The 17,173-nt window shown below is 36.7% G+C and overlaps 2 protein-coding genes across 3 annotated transcripts; one reads left to right on the forward strand and one right to left on the reverse strand.

The window, feature by feature from the left end:
• The first annotated feature begins 3,059 nt into the window (after nt 1–3,059).
• LOC105170773 (uncharacterized) lies at nt 3,060–7,015 on the forward strand. Its single transcript, XM_011091681.3, has 4 exons — nt 3,060–3,522; nt 4,127–5,101; nt 5,955–6,002; nt 6,166–7,015. The coding sequence occupies exons 1-4, from the start codon at nt 3,301–3,303 to the stop codon at nt 6,571–6,573; spliced, it is 1,653 nt and encodes a 550-aa protein (XP_011089983.1). The 5' UTR covers nt 3,060–3,300; the 3' UTR covers nt 6,574–7,015.
• A 979-nt stretch (nt 7,016–7,994) lies between these two features.
• Nucleotides 7,995–16,768, reverse strand: MGT10 (magnesium (Mg) transporter 10). 2 transcript variants are annotated; one of them, XM_020696613.2, is made up of 14 exons: nt 16,138–16,768; nt 15,277–15,349; nt 14,852–14,922; nt 14,231–14,316; nt 14,052–14,142; nt 13,140–13,208; nt 12,643–12,723; nt 12,372–12,534; nt 12,216–12,261; nt 10,780–10,860; nt 9,693–9,775; nt 8,919–8,962; nt 8,707–8,813; nt 7,995–8,650 (listed from the first exon to the last, which is right to left on the reverse strand). In XM_020696613.2, exons 1-13 carry the CDS (start codon nt 16,537–16,539, stop codon nt 8,718–8,720), a joined length of 1,386 nt encoding a protein of 461 aa, XP_020552272.2. In that variant the 5' UTR covers nt 16,540–16,768; the 3' UTR covers nt 7,995–8,650; nt 8,707–8,717. The 2 variants fall into 2 exon arrangements, with proteins under 2 accessions (XP_020552272.2, XP_011090112.3); XM_011091810.3 differs by having other exon boundaries at nt 7,995–8,635; nt 16,138–16,764.
• Between the last annotated feature and the right edge of the window lie 405 nt (nt 16,769–17,173).

Raw genomic sequence — 17,173 nt, forward strand, 5'->3', positions numbered from 1 at the left:
ACAAATTCAAACATGTAGTATTTTAAATTCATTTCCGTGCACACATCACAATGTCAACTATTTTTTTTATATTATTATATAATTTAATATATTTTAATTTAAAAATTGATTCGAGCAATTACTATGTTTAAATTAGATAAATAAATAAAAAATGTTATTATAGCAAGTGGATAAATACACATCTTACTAAGACTTAAACCCATAATATCAATTGTTGATCATAACTTTTGTGTTTGTTCCATTGAGATTTGTCTTACTATTCTAATTATGAAAGTAACCATTATATTATTTTTTTTTATATTTTTCAATTATCGCAAAGTGATCTACAAAGCGTGATAGATGAAGCTAATAAGAAGGTTATCGTCCAATACGAAAGAAGAATAGTCACGCCGGTGGCACGTAACACTATGAAAATGCAATTATTTAAAGAAAAAGAAATTGAAGAAGACCCAAGAGAGATGACCAGCAGATAGGGGCCTAAGAAATGTCAAGAGATAGAACTGTCAAATGCGGGATCCAATGGAAAAGGTGGAAGACGTGAGTCAGGCATTTCAAAGGTAGAAGTGGATGATGTAAGTCGGCAAATAGAAAGGTTGGGGCTATAGATAAATGAATTGAAAATGCAAGGGGACATAGTTACCCAGAATAGACAAAAGAGGGAAGAAAGTATTTAGTGTCAAGCAAGGAAAAGAGATCACATTCGGGTTGAAGGACTTGAACCCAGAAGTCGGATCACAGAATGATCCAATGGTGATTAGGATTGATATTGGAAACTATGCATTTCACAAAGTACTTGTGGATAATGGTAGCTCAGTTGACATTTTGTTCATGCAGGTGCTAAGGATAATAGATTTAGGTGGCACCTATTTGCAGCCAGTTAGACCACCCCTGGTAGGATTTGGAGGGAGTAAGGTAACACTAGGGGTGACAAATGGGTAGGTTGGACCAGGTTTGGGTTGGGTCTAAATTGTTCGAGTTCAAAATAGGTCGGTTTAAAATGAGTCAAAATGAACGGGTCAAAATGGTTGGGTTGCAATTGGGTTGGGTCAGGTTAGTATAAACCATTTTATTAATTTGAATCTAAATATTTTAAAATTCACAATGAAAAAAAAAGGACAATATTTGAACTATTGAAAAATGTAATTACTACTTGCAATGTAATATGACTAAACTTGTATTACACATCATTTCTGTCTAATAATCATGTATTTAGATTCATTTGCTAAATCATAACGTAAAAAATCTACTAAAACAAAATACTGCATTTTATCAAAATAATTTATAACATTTTGAATTCATCTTGAATGAACACAAAGCCGTGCAATCAAATTCTCTATATTAGTTGAGAGCAATTTTCATATACGTGTGTGAGAGAAAGAGGGTTGTGCGATAAAGAGAGAGATATGAGAGTGTGTGTATATGAAGAAAGAGGAGTTGTGCGTGTTTTTGTGTGTGTGTGGAGAAATAGTGTTGAATGTGTGAGAGAAAGATGTGAGAGTGCGTATGTGTATGAAACATGAGGAGTTGTGAGCTTGTTTGTGTGTATGAGAGAGAGATGAGTGTGTGTGTGTGTGTGTGTGTGTATGAAGAAACATAAAATTATGGGTTCTTTTAATTATTTTTATTTTAATTTATGGGTTGAACTCATTAAGATCGATATTATGCCTACTATTAACTCATATTAAATCTATTTTCAACCCATATAAAATATAATTTTATTTAGCTTCAATTCATATTAACATATTTTAAAATATAACCAACCCAAAACTAATTGGATTGGGTTGAACCCATGGGTCTTATCCCATTTTTGCTACCCCTAGGTAACACTATTAGGAACAATTAACCTCCATGTTTCGATTGGGAAGTAACCAAAAATAAGAACGTTGGTAGATACACCATTTGCTTACAACATGGCTTTAGGGTGACTAGGGTTAAGTTTGTTTCAAGCTATGGTGTCTACTTATCATCTAAAAATAAAATTTCCAACAAAGAATGGAGTTACGGAAGTTAGTTGCGACCAGAAAGAAGCGAGGAGATGCTATAATTTATCTCTGAAAAAGAGCTAGCTCGACGAAGCAAGAACAAAAAGGAAAGTTGGAGCAGAGTGAAAGAAGATGAGGTTGAGGAGTTCAAAAAATTGGAACCTGAACAGGTAGAACCAGTGGAAGAGCATAAAACGATCGAATTGATACAAGGGATCCCAATAAGACAACAAAAATCAGGTAGGGAATGACCTCTGAGTTAAAAAACATTGACTATCGAATTTTTGAGGAAAAACACTTACATGTTTGCGTGGAATCCGATAGATTTTTAAGGCATAGATCCGCAAGTGATCGTACACTGACTCAATGTGGACCCACAAAGTCAAACCAGTGCTGTAGAAAAAGATGTCCTTAGGGATCAAACGGAACAAGATCATTGAAAAAGAGGTGAATAAACTACTAGAAATCGATTACGTGGTAGAGGTGCAATATACCGAATGGTTATAGAACATGATAATCATGCCGAAAGCATCAGGAAAGTGGTAGATGTGCACGAACTTCACTGATTTGAACAAAACATGCCTGAAATATCCATAATCACTACCTCGAATAGATATGTTGGACTCCACTACAGGATATGCCCTGTTCAGTATGATGTATGTATACCAAGAATACCACAGATCTTCATAGTAGGGATAAGACCTTGTTTGTTACTGAAAATGATATTTATTGTTATAATGTAATGTTTTTTGGCTTAAAAATACAAGTATTATGTATCAAAAATTAGTGAACAAGATGTTCAAGGACTTTATAGGAACTTCCATGAAGATCTACGTTGATGACATTGATGGCACAAAATTGCTCTCTTAGCAGGGGGCAGAAACTGAGTTAATTAAACTGGTAATACTTCAACCTGTTGAGTGCTTGGGCCAGCAAGAGGGTGAATGATACAATAATTAGTACAAAGGACCTAATGAGAATTATTACTTAGTTAATGGGGTGAAATGTAACTATCCTTTATCTATTTTTCTCCCTCTTAAAAAAAGAATTTAAATAGATCATCGTCCAGAAATGGAATGCCAAGTAAAAAGAAAATAAAAAATAAAAAAGAAATCACTCCTCTTCTCCACTCAAATTATTATTATTATTTATTATTTTTTAAGAAAATAAAACCCTAACCTCTCTCTTCTCTCTCTAGCACTGTTACAGACTGTACAGGCAGAAGTCTAAGGCTGACATTTCTTCGAGCTCATTCTCCTCAGCGATCTCGTTTAACTGTTCAGAAAAGTATCGGATTTCCGGTGCTCTTGATTCATCCATGGCGGAGGTTGAGGCGGTGGCGGCGGATAGGAACGGCGACGATCGGAGTGATACTAGCGACTACACTTCCGAGGATGAGGGGACGGAGGACTATAGGCGGGGTGGGTATCACGCCGTACGGATCGGTGACACCTTCAAGCATGGAAGATATGTTGTTCAGAGCAAGCTTGGTTGGGGCCACTTCTCCACCGTCTGGCTAGCTTGGGACACTCAAAAATCTGTACTTTTCGCTATTTGTGCTTCTCCATTCCTTTTTTTATACATGCTTTCAGTTTTTCACGCTTCTGGAGTCGATGTATTTATTATTTATGTTTGGTTAATTTTTTTGCCCCCGCTTGCGGGTGTTTCTTTCAACTCAGAAAGTTCACCTAACAGAGTTGGGTGCTTCCGGAAGTTACAATTTACCTGAAGATTTTGCATTTGTTGTATCTGAATTTTTGCAATTTTCCTTTTCTTGTGCAAAAAGAGAAGGAAAATTTTGCGTCTGTGTTTGTCGTTATTAAAGTTTTCATGTAGACAAGAGTTATGCTGTTAATCGTTCTGCCATTTTAGTCTTGTGTGTGAAAAGAAAAGAAAAAAGTTTTGCAGAATTGTTTCTCCCTTGTCATAAGCTTTCTACTGTTGTCTAACAAAAATAATTGAAGGGAAGAAACATTTATCCACACACACGCCCTCCCATGCTCTCTTAGAGAGAGAGGAACGGAAGTGGGAAGTAAAACATCTGTGTGAAATATATTATTATCGTTCATAGCTTGCTAAGTTGGTAACAGCCCGTAACTGACAGCAGAATAATTTCTTTTCCTTTGTTTTGAATCTGATTATAGATGTATGTAGCTCTGAAAGTTCAAAAGAGTGCACAACACTACACCGAAGCAGCAATGGATGAGATCACTATCTTAAAGCAGATTGCTGAGGGCGATCCAGAAGACAAGAAATGTGTTGTGAAACTCTTGGATAACTTTAAGCATTCAGGGCCAAATGGGCAGCATGTCTGTATGGTTTTTGAATTCCTGGGTGACAATCTTTTGACACTAATTAAGTATTCAGACTACAGAGGTGTTCCTCTTCACATGGTCAAAGAAATCTGCTTCCACATTTTAGTAGGATTGGATTATTTGCATCGGCAACTATCAATCATACACACAGACTTGAAGCCAGAGAACATATTGTTGCTTTCGATGATAGATCCATCTAAAGATCCTAGAAAGTCTAGTGCACCTCTTATCCTCTCCTCCAATAAAAGTAAGATTATATCTGATTTGGAGACTTCTAAAGATGTTAAAGGTCCATATAATGACCTGACTAAGAACCAGAAAAAGAAAATCAGAAGAAAGGCTAAGCGAGCAGCTCGGATGTGTGCTGGGGATGAAGTGTCTGATGCAGCTGATCCAGATAATGAGGCAAGTGCTCCTGAGGATTCTCATCAGGATGATAAATCCAACGGAGAGTCTGCTGAAAATCAAACGAATGCTTCAGTTGCTGAAGCAGCAAACGATGGAGCAAAAGATGCATGTACTGGAACTAAGGGCAATAAGAGGGGCAGCCGGTCAGCAAGGCAGAAGCTCCTGGCTGAGGTTGAGCTGAAGTGCAAGTTAGTTGATTTTGGAAATGCCTGTTGGACTTATAAGCAGTTTACAAGTGATATACAGACAAGGCAGTATAGATGTCCAGAGGTTATTTTGGGATCTAAGTACTCAACATCAGCTGATATGTGGTCGCTTGCTTGCATTTGCTTTGAGCTTGCCACTGGCGATGTTCTTTTTGATCCACATAGCGGCGAAAATTATGATCGTGATGAGGTACACTTTATTACATAATTTGGCTTGTTAAGATCATGTATCTAAACTTTTTTGAATGGATTTGGTTGTGCAAGCCTGACTAGTTGGCAGTCAAGTTATAATCTTGTATGTTCCCATGGCAAGAATGATTATATAAATTGAAGTAGACTGATCTTTTATGAGCCAGTTATGTGCTTCATTTGAGTGGTACTTCCATATAGGCAGAATGAAGTTGACTTCTCCACATGAATCTTACTAGAAGGGACATTGGAACTCGGAATAGGCTTAGTTTTTAAGTTAACTAATATGACAATTATGTTAACCTATGTATAACAATGCCCAATAATCAAGTACATGATGTCCTCTATAGATCACTTGTTGGTTTTTAGTTGTGTAGATTAGTCACAGCAAAATGTTACCATGCAGATGTTACAGATGTGGCAATCAGATGTATTATCTTAACCGATCCTTATCAGTTTTGGCTGAACAGAATAATGAAATTCGTATGTTTCTTTTTTGTTCCACTTGTTCCCTCTTTACAGTTTCCCATATCTTTGTTAGATCTTCTCCCTCTTGTTCGTAACTTGAGTGATTCTGATGCAGTTATCAAAATCAGCTTTACTGACTAGACATGTTACATTCATTTTGTTATTATTTCTGTTATTTGATTTTAAGCTTGGATTTTGTATTATGTATTAGCTTTATTATTGGCTAGTAGTTCTACTGTTAGACAGTCTCTGAAACCCTGCTCTTTCTTTCTCTTATTTAATCCTTGTGCTAACTTGATGTGTTCGATTTCTATTTCAAGCATCTAAAAATTCATGATCCTAATTTGTACCTGATGGTTATACATTATCTTGCCTTTTAATTGTAGGATCACTTGGCCCTGATGATGGAGCTTCTTGGAATGATGCCACGCAAGGTGAGAAAACACTATGGCTATCAAGTAGCTAATCAGCTCACCACTGACCCAAATTCGACCAAAACTTAGAGTTGAACTTTTTTGTGCAGTCAATTTTCTGAATCTTGTTGCCCTTAATATTTACTCTAGAAGTATTCTTTCCTGCTTGACATAAAAACTGCAGGTTGCCTTGGGCGGGCGTTATTCACGAGAATTCTTCAATAGATTCGGAGATCTGAGACATATTAGAAGATTAAGATTTTGGCCTCTTAATAAGGTGCTTGTGGAAAAATACGAATTCCGTGAACAAGACGCGAATGAGATGGCAGATTTCCTTGTACAGATACTAGATTTTGTACCTGAGAAAAGGCTGACAGCAGGCCAGTGCCTTAATCATCCATGGATCAGTGGAGGCCCTTGCCAACTGGCCCCTTCTATGTCTCAACTCGTGGAAAATGGTACTTCCGACAAGCAGAGTGAGAAGGATGAGAGAGAGGCAATGGAGGTCAGAGTGGGTAACATGGCTATTGATGGAACAGCAAAATCTGGCAAAGATTCTAAATCTTTATCAAGCCCTCTAAAGCAATCATAGATTCTGATCTGTTACTCTCTTCGACTATTGTTTGACACATTTGGACTTGAGCGAAGCTTGTTTGAACTGCTATTTTCTCCTACCTTCTGAGTAAGAGGAGGATGCTGTTTTCAATTCTTTGGGATGACCTACTTCAAGCAAGAGAATGAGAACGGGGTAAACTATATAATCCTAACACGTAACCGCACTTGACTTACCAGCCAGTAGCATGAGTTAATGTTGCTTGTCCTTGATATGAAAAGATTGTGTTGATGTATTTCTGTAAAATGTTTTGTTTTTTTGTCTTCATTCCAGAGGAATGTGTATCAGAACTTTTCCTCATAAGTAGTGCTTTCATATGATTTGTTTGACCTTAATTGTACATTTGATATTTGGTTTGTTGTTCATTGGTCCCTCTGTGCGGACCTTGATGTTGATATAATGGAACCTTAATTTGCTCACAGCTCCAACTTCCCAGAAGAAACTCTTCGGCATATTGTCATGCATAGTTGCCTGTAATTGTTTTCTCTCTCTAAAATGTTTTCCATGTGTATTTGTTATCACTCTATGTGCTTAAAGGGATCTAAATTGGAAGAGCACAATCCCGTTCGCACACATGTTGAATGGGGTTGGCATCCATGGCAATATGGTGGTGCTAGTGGATGTAGTATGCTGTATCGCATTGTAGTGTTGTACACCGAAATTATGTGCGTTAGGATTTGACCTTTGATGTTCATAAGAAGAAACGGAGAGACCCGAAATTTAAATTGCATATACAACTTGTTTTTCGGGTAGTGAGTAATGATCGAAATCTCTAGCTTTAATTCTTTCGCAATTGTGGTGGACAAAATTAGTGGTATTTGCTAGCAACAGCATAAAGATAGTCAATCAATTTACATAATGGAGATAATCAATCAATACAAATTGATTCGAAATTTGATTGAAATCCAATATAGTACCTATGGGTACATAAAAACTATATCGAATCGATCCCTTTTAATGAATAGATCCAATCGGAACTTCGAATATAGAATTCAATGCAAATTGCCTAGATTATGTTAAAGCAGTGTCTTTTTATGATTGCTCGGCAAATTTTTGTTCTTTTCTAATTCAGGAAAAAATCAGTGCAGAATTGCAAATGAAGCAGCACATGTTGCATGTGGGCATAGCAAGTGTTTCTTGCCAGCACAAGGGTATACGATGTGCTAGAAGCCAAGCGACCTAACGCCTTACGAGCAAATGCGAGGAGGAAGAAAACGTAAATGAGTACTGCTTGGAGTTTGGAGGAAGACATGTGATAATGTTGGAAAAAGAGGAATTTATTAGCACCCAGCTTCTGAAAGGCAAGAAAAAATGATTGATCATATCGGATGTGGTTAACAGAATTTAGAGCAATTGGAAACTGCAGCACGAATGACTTAAAGTACAGGGAATATACTCAATAATGCGAACGTCTCATCAAACAATATTGACAATAAATGCTTGAAGACTCGCATGGATACAATTCAGCTATGTTGGTATTCCAAGTCACATTCAGTTTTACAGTGTCGTGCATCTTCCGCTGATGCTCCCAAAATTCAGTCAATTCGAGATGGCACTGCAACTGCAAAGCACTCATCTAACGCAATAAATTATCTGCTTCCAGAAAAATCTCCACTGGTCCAATTTTCGTTGATCATTGTACAAAAAAATTTCCAAGAGGCATCACGAGCACCAGCATCTTACCTACATAGGGTCAATGGCCTGCTTCTAACCTCTGGTAACGGAAAGCAATTTGGCAAGCACACAAGTGGACTCTGATCTTGCGCAAAGAGTAGAGATGAATGACTGCAATACCTGCATCAGTTTCATTTACAACCATGAACTAGGTGATGCTCTTTCACTAATGGCTTTACACAATTATCTTGCAGATACTTCCAATTGTTTGTTGCTGAATGCAGCCAGCAGGTCAACCACAATGATGATTTCATGTCTCCTATGGAACGAGGAACCATGGACTTCCCAAAAAGATATAAAGATATACTAGTGATATCTGGTGTTCATCCTCCAACGACAGTATCTGGAGCTTCCTAAATGTGTTAAACTGCGCAACAACTATCTGTTAAATTAAAAGTTTATGGTGTTACAAGTTGAAAAAGAAGTGTTGGTACTTACATGCTATGTGCTCATAAAATTTTCCTTTTCCTGAGGTAGGCATACATCAGAAAAAATCCAAGGACAGCACCAACAAAAATTCCTGCTGTTGTTACCCAAAAGGCAAACTGCAGAAGGAATTAACCAGATGAAATTGGAAAAATTAGAATGCAGATGCAAGACCTATATAAGAAAATTATAATTAAAATAATGGAGATCAAAAAGGGGCATACCAGATTTTCCTCAAGATATGACCTCAAGTTCATGCCAAATATACCTGTCAAGTTCTTGTGAATCTTAGTATGAGCTTAACTACTAGAGCGGTATCACAAAATTCAAGTTTACATGTAAATATCTGATATAACGACAATGACACATCAGGACAATTTCCGTGTACTTCTTACAAACCCTCAAGCGGATAAATAAAACTAAAAGAAATCTTGTCAGTTGCTCATGACATCTGAGACCACATTTCTCTTGAAAGAAAATGAACTGAGCTCAAACGTATTACGTTGGTACTGATGATGTAGGCATGCACCAGTTGAAGAACAAACATGACCACTTGTCCATCGGGCTCTGTATGTTCTTCTAGTTATGTAAAGAAGTGCCTACTTTTAGATACCTAACACCCTTTCCAATTGTAGAACATGCTTAAAGTATAATTTCCTTCTATACATAAATAGCAAATATCAGATCATATCAAGTAGTAAAGCATGAAAGTCTGATATTACTGAATAGAAGGACTAACATGATAATTTAAGTGTAACTTTCATACTCATCTAGGTTTCTAAGATTTACACATATGAAGGGATGTCGCCAGTTTTTCCTTTTAGACAAACTTCTGGCAGAAAACATGTCTCAAGGGAAAACATAAACAAATGAAAGAAGACCATTTTTCGCGTATTATTAAAAAATGCACATGAGAAGTACCAAAAACGCTTGAAAGTAGAGATGCCAATGTAAAAGTAGTCAAAATAGGTCTTTCATTGTCATTTTCAGTTAAATACCTGCAATTAGTGCGCCAACTCCTACACAAAATGTCCCGACCTGAAGAAGAAGTTCCACTCTACTCACCTCTAGCCTCCGGGAGCTGATAAGACAAAATGATGTAATGTTATGATAGCAAATGCTAATAATATGGTAACAGAAATTGGTATGGCTTTGCTAAGAAATTAACCAAGCAATACCAATTTTATTTCTATAGCAACGCAGAAAAAGTATGGACTACTAAGTAACTGCACATCTATATGAAGCTTATGCATATCCTCAATGAATCATGTTTTTATTGTCAATTTAAGAAGAAAATGCATTCCGCATGTTCACTTGATTGACTTCGTTTAGAAGCTAGGTGCTTCATGTACTTACTTAACAAACATAGTTTCTCCTAGTTTCTACATTAGCCTGATTGCTTTTATACCTTATTAGTTCATTCAATAGAATTGCTTCTGCAACTTACAGATTACTCTACTCCTAAATTCTTCACAAAATCATGGAAAAACCAGATATAAACTCCTAAATTGATGATGGACATATTGGTAGCTGCCAGAAGGTTGGAAAATGTTTCACGGGGCTGAATCGTTTTCACTTGAATTCTCACAGAATGTTCCAATATTTAGTCACTAGTATTTTGTCAATTTATGTTAGGTAACTGGAAATGAAAGAAACTGTGGAGACATTGATTCCTGATATCAGAGTTTCCTCCAAATTGAAGCAAATTGCTCAGCAGAAGGTTCTTGTGCTCAATGCATTAAGCCTACTACTTTCAAATGAACTGAGCCGAGGAGAGTCATATGAGGCCTTTAATTTTGAGAATAGTCTGACATATGAGGCTGAATTTGAGATTTAGGCTTTTTCAGGCAATTACACTGATTTCCAAAACGAAAGAAAGCAGACCTTACACAGGATCTAAAGTTTAAATTTTAGCCCATATGTTTTGTTTTATATACCAGTCAAGGTTTAGGCCACAGTCTAATCTTGACCAGGTAATACCTTGTCGAGTTGATTTTCCTTTAATTGATTGATCAATTGATTGTTACTTGAGCATAATAAATTGACAAAAAAGTAGAAAACTAGAAGTAATAGCAAATAACAAACCTGAGGTTAACAGCAATTGAATCTTCCATCTCTTTTGCTGAATCAAGAAGCCTCTCTGCTTGACCATGACAAGATTCACATCTGCCGTAGATGGAAGTAGTGACATAGTGACAAAATTAGATCAACAGACAGTAGACATCATTTAGTTATTAGCTCCTTAACATGCTACATAAATAGAAACCAGATCATCAATAAAAGACCAGACTGTAATCTCAATGGGACAACTACGGGAATTACACTATGAACACTCTTCAGAAATTTCAATATTTGTAGCTTAATTAGAAAATACAGTACACAAAGGTTCGCTAGCAGAATAAGGCTAAGGCACCACATAAGTCAGGACAAAAGGACACCAAAAAGGTTTTTTGGTCAAAGAGAGCAGAGGTTTTATTTTCTCCTTTGTGCATGAAAAAGATTAGCTATAAGGATTGAAATAAGAGTATTTTGATCATCAGTAAATCAATCTGATGCTCATGCACGCCACTTCTAGATGATGAGTTACAACACTAAAAAAGAGAATGAGAAGTTTGAATTAAGCGCCAGTGTAAAATGATATACTTGGCCCCTGCCATTCTCCTGAATTTCCTATGTTTCCAGACTATTTGTGAGCTTGCTCAATCGTTAATGTAGCATATATGAGAAGAGTGCCTACACTATCAAAACATGCAGATAACAAGAGATGGAAAAGGATGACTGACACCAATACAGTCATAACCTATTCCACCAAAACAGCAAACTAGATCAGTCTAGTGACATGTTTCTTGTTGACAAAAAATAGTTTGCCACTCTCTGAAGGCGATTGAGCTGAGGTTTGGGATTCTGCAGAAGTTTGAGTTCCAATTAAAATGCAATTACTGACCATGCCAGGTTCAAATGAAGTATACTTGGCAGTTAATCAAGGTATGTACCCAATCTCAAAGAACTAAAGAGCTCACACTGTATTGATATCACTGTTAAAAAACATTCAAAATCGATTCAGAGACAGGCAGAGAGAACTTTCTGTCGCTCTAGATTACAAGCTGAAGTAAGAGGTTACCAACTCAATCCAAAATGAGAAAACACTGAGTAGCGAAATGAGAAGAGAAAGTAAATAGCACATATTAATCGCTAGTGAGACAAAAACCCCAGCTATTATTTGATTCAGGAAGTAAGAAAATATTTATACACGCAGCAAGATATATTCAGCATTCAGTAAGAAAACCTAAACGCATGAGATCTTCTGTGGAACTTAAATGTGAGAGTGATATATAATTGTTCTGATAATCTTTTTGTTTCAATAAAATCATGAAAAAGTGTGGGGGCAGGTTTGTCTGACAAACTGGAGCTATTGTTGCTTCCCTCATACTTCCAGATATGATTCTTATGATAAAACACAATGCAATAGTAGCCACCATGGATATAATCGTTTGCAATGAATGATGATGTTGCCAGATTACCTCTGGAGGTAATTTTCCAAAAGCATTTCAATTTCTTCCTCCTCTTCTGAGAAACACAAGTACCAATTGTCAGAACTAGATTTATTCGATCACAGGGGATGTGCTTGACTTCCAATGTGATTCACTCGAGAATGAAGCGACCTTTGCATGACTTACCCTCGGCTATCTCCTTTTCCAAGGGAACTGAACATTCCACCTCATCATTTTTCATAAGAGTGCAGTTTCTCCCCATAATACAAATTCGCCGTATTTCATGAGTGTCCTCAAGGATATCAAGCAGCATTTGTTTAAGAGCCCCGGCCCGTGAACCCAATTCAACCTTTTGTCAATCATACAAATATAAATACGTGAGTAGTTACTTATGAGTTAATGATTGATTGGCTGCATGTCAAGATAGCTAATAAAGAAAGGGGACAAAACTATATACCAATGTCTGCTTGCTAATTCGAAGTTCCTCCAATATATCAGCGGTCAATCGGTTAGGAAGAACCTCAAGTAAAGCTTGCACCTGCAATGAGAGTAGCTTACTAACTAATAAAAAAAAAGCAGGAGCGAATTTAAGCTTAGAGTCTGCTTTTTGCATATAAAGACAAGAAACATACAGTTACCTTCCATATACTGTTAAAATACATGCAAACATATATACAAACTAAAGAAACTTAACTATAAAATATAATGCAGAACAAATTTTCACTTCTGCAGTTACTTCAATTAACAAAGTGCAAAATGAGAAAATTAGTGGACAGTTTCAGAACACAAACAGCAATGCACAGATGACCAATCCAACCCTCATGGCCCCACCTTTTCTATGAATTAGTATAAGATAACTGAAAGTAAGATAACCCTACATAAACCCACACAAGAAACTTGGCAAGGGGCACAAAATGTCAAAAAAAAATACACTCACTATGTTCTCATACTCACACGTGGTTCTAAATCCATTAATCTCCGCTCCAAACGTTGTATTCGAGAATGTAGCGCAGCCTCAACCACCTGAAAATTTTCAAATGTCTTCCTGTTAGGCTCTTTGAACAATTCATACCTTTAAAGTTCAACTACATGTGAAGGAAAGGATATAGCACCAAGCTGTAGGCTTCATACTGCTGATCACTTTATAAGTGTATATGTGACCCTACAAACAAAATGAACAACAATACTTCACGACTAAGTGTAGCCTTCTCATGCTCTTTGCAAAAGTCTTCACTAAGAATGGTAAACCAAGTCTTAGTTGTTGTTGCGCTAAATTAGATGACAGCACAAATTTCTGAGTAACGAATCTATAATTGAATGCTTGTTTGCTTAGACTAGCACATGAATGTAACATAAGACACAAAAGAATCGTAGGAAAGACTTATCCATCATGATGAATGTCAATTTATCTTGTGAGAAATGGCTATTAATGATTGCAAACTCTGAAAATTACAACTTTTCTTACATTGTTATTGAGTATTTTTCACAGCTCTACTGGTCGACCCAAGGGCCATCCTACTAAGCCAATAAGTAATATCCAAGATTTCACAAGCTTAAAAATTTACACAATACATAGATAAAGCTCAGCAGGCACACCATCTTCTGTGTTAAAAGAACTAAAATCTGAGTGACAATAGTATAAATGGAGTTGACATTCAGCTCAGTCCAGAATATCTGTTTCTTCAACATCATATCGATCTATATGAACACAGACTGGTATTCATTCACCCCAGATAAATCAAAGTAAAATAACACATAAAGAAAAAGTTATTTGAAAAGATTGAAGGGCAAATAATGTGAAAAATGAAGCACCAAATTAATGACTCATGAAATGATTCCAAAGCAAAACTTTATTGGATAACCAACCTCAAGGACAAATGGCATCGAGGGACCTCCATTTATGTGCTTTGGATTTAAGCGGGGTAACAATGTATCAATGAAAGCTTTTCCACCTTTACTGTTGTAATCGATAATAAAATATTAGTTACCCGTGTACAAAACATCAACTGACAACAAAAACTTTATAGTAGATGGCGGATTAATACCGGTTGTAGTTGAATATATAAACACGTTCTTGCATTGCAATTGCCCGTAGAGAACCCAAATTCAGCAGAATTGCGTACTCACGTACCTTGATAAAGTTCAATATGCAAACTTATATCAGCAAAAACCAGTAGATTTAGCAAGAGTACAGAATTCAAACATTCTTGTGATTCAACATGAAACCCTTTTTAAATATGGTCCTTAATGCCAAGTTAACAACATATCATGAAAGGGTAGAGAAACAACCAGTTCCACAACTGCTGCTGCTTTTTATAGTCAATATAGTTCACTACCTAACAATCGGAAACCGTAGAGCATTATTAGGTTAAGATATTGAAAAACAGAGCCTTTTTGGAGACACTAGTTAGTCCAGTTCTCTGATGAGGTAGTTACAGAGAGTAAAATTAAGAAGGGGTCTATTATTTGCTTTTTGAGAAAGATTGTCGTTCAAATAACACGGTTTAGGCAATAACGAAGCATCTTGTTTTATGCAATAGATTAAATCTAAGAAGATTGAAACAAAGACATGGAAGTACAAGCAATGAAGGGCGGCTGAAGTCAAATCAAATTGTGCAGTAAGTACAGGATATGGAAAATAGCAGAAAGCAATTGACTGTCTCTACCAGCAATGAAGGCATCGAGTTGGTTAACCACAGTGATGGATCAACGCTCCTAACGTCCCGAGGTCGAAGACCTGTAAAATTATGTCCAGAGAAAAGAAATATGAAAATAAATGAAACAGTCAAGAGAAAAGGACCAACAAAGAACAAGACAAAAGTGGGTATTTTACCCAAAAAAACAAAAGGCCCAGAATTTATCAAGAGAAAAGAGCTTATGAGTAATTCTTGACAAATGGCAATTTTATTAAGAACTAAAGATGTTGGATAACATATAGATGAATCCAGAAAAATAATCAATAGAATGTTTGCCAACAGGAATTGCAGAACAAAAGTAATCTGGGTCAAAATTGCTAGTCAATCTCATATTGATCTTTTGCAAAACTTGAAAGTGAAAGAAGCTAGGTGACTGTCTAAGAAATTCTACTCACCACTCGATTTTAACAAGTGTCTTCGATTTATTTTCCTTGTAGATACCATACCATTAGACCTTACTTCGACGACCTGTTGATGGAAAATGGATAATCATGAGAGATGCATACATGCATGCAGAGAAATTTGTTCCATATAATTTGAAAGTTCAATGATACAGCAACTACCAGTGATTGAAGAAACAACTACTCTGGTACATTTAATGTCCAAAACCAAATCCCTAACAATGTTTGTCCTTGTTAAAACGAAAGGAAAATCAGTGACTTGAGCACAGCTCACAAGACTTCGTTCCAAAATCTTGTCAGTGTATATAATGGACAGAGCATCTGCAAAAACCTGTCCAGCTTGCACTACAGTAAGTTCCAACCAAGAAGTATCCAGCAATTTCCTCCTTTTTTGTTCTCATCATCTTAATTCTACATCTAGTCAATTAGGAACCGCGTCCCCCCATGATATCAAACTCTTTCAGTTCCAATGATATTCTTCATCTTCCTAAAATAGTGAACCTCCTAAGGAATTTCTTATCTGTCAATTACGAAGTTGCCACCATTTCTCCAGGCTTCCACAAACTATATAAGATTTTTATCAAGACAAATGTATGCATTAATGGGCGCAATATTTTTCTTTGAGTTAAATCATCACAAATTATTATCACCCATATCGAATGAAGCAATAGTCAAGCTCAAAAACCAAAATTCAGAAGGAAAAAAGAAAAAAAGAAGAGGAAGGAAGAAGAGGAAGAAGAAGAAGAAGAGAGGAGAAAAGTAACAAAAAAAGAATAAATAATTAAGTAAAAAGACCTCATAGAAGAAGAGAGGAGAAAAGTAACAAAAAAAGAATAAATAATTAAGTAAAAAGACCTCATAGACAGGCTCGCGAATTCCAAGGGAGAGAGAATCCCCAGAGGCGGGTATCCTCTGAGAACCGGCAGAACCATTGGAGAACTCCTGACCAATCACCTCCTCGACTGTTACGTCATCGCTGTCCCCATCATCCCCATCTTTATCCAAGACAACTCCCTCCACACTCCGTGTCTCCTCCGCCGGCTCCGCAAAACACTTGATGCCAACTTCCTTAGCTGCCACCGGTCGCAGTGGATCCCAACTCCGTTGTTGCTGCTGCAACAACAACTTGCGAGAAGAGTCACATTTCCCCCGCGACAGAGAAATCCCGGCCAGAATCAAGCGAAACTGCGGGGAGTGAAGCGGCAACTGCAACAAATTCGGAGAACAGTGTGATGAAATCGGAGTAGAAGACGCCATTTTTTAGCAGCGAGCACTACATGCGAGCGTGAGATTCTCACTCTACATCAACGTACACTGCAATTACGGGAAGAAAATCCAATCGAACTGGATTCGCATGTGGAGGGGTGTATGTATATGTGTATGTATAGGTGGAGCGATGTTTTAGAGAGAGAAAGGGACGATGAGGCTGGTGGCTGAGAATGGGCTGTCGATTGTTGTGGCGAAGCGGCTTCCACCTGTTGCATGCAGTAACATAACGGGACCGTTTGTTTGTGATCGTTTTGTCCGTTACTGCCGTTAAACGGCTCTTCCATTCTCTACTTATTATTTTATTATACTATATATAATTAAATATTATTCAAACTGGTATTTTGTCACATCATAAGAAAAATTTTACTATTTTCTTTAGTTTTTTTGTTGTTCCATTGGAAATTCAATATTTAATTTTAAGTTGTCAATTACTTTTAAAAAGATTGATTTAGAATTTCATATGTTTCACTAAGTATAAAGTTCTAGCTATTACTCACGAAGCACATGAAATAATTTATTTCTTTTTTTTATGAATAATTACACTGTCCTCATATGAAATTTGTTACAATTATATATTGAATAGATTTTTTCTTAATCAAACTATTATTATGTACTTTTTCAC

This window comes from Sesamum indicum, linkage group LG9 (genome assembly GCF_026168435.1).
Source record: "Sesamum indicum cultivar Baizhima isolate 11 linkage group LG9, ASM2616843v1, whole genome shotgun sequence".
In the NCBI taxonomy this organism is placed as follows: Eukaryota; Viridiplantae; Streptophyta; class Magnoliopsida; order Lamiales; family Pedaliaceae; genus Sesamum; species Sesamum indicum.

Bases quoted from the DNA above. Each gene is read 5' to 3' on its own strand.
- LOC105170773 (XM_011091681.3), top strand. From the start codon at position 3,301: ATGGCGGAGGTTGAGGCGGTGGCGGCGGATAGGAACGGCGACGATCGG. The intron at 5,102-5,954 runs GTACACTTTATT...TTTTAATTGTAG, and splicing joins AAAATTATGATCGTGATGAG to GATCACTTGGCCCTGATGAT. The intron at 6,003-6,165 runs GTGAGAAAACAC...TAAAAACTGCAG, and splicing joins TTGGAATGATGCCACGCAAG to GTTGCCTTGGGCGGGCGTTA.
- MGT10 (XM_020696613.2), bottom strand. From the start codon at position 16,539: ATGGCGTCTTCTACTCCGATTTCATCACACTGTTCTCCGAATTTGTTG. The intron at 15,350-16,137 runs GTCTTTTTACTT...TTCCATCAACAG, and splicing joins TTCGCGAGCCTGTCTATGAG to GTCGTCGAAGTAAGGTCTAA. The intron at 9,776-10,779 runs GTTTGTTATTTG...TTGTCTTATCAG, and splicing joins TCAATTGCTGTTAACCTCAG to CTCCCGGAGGCTAGAGGTGA.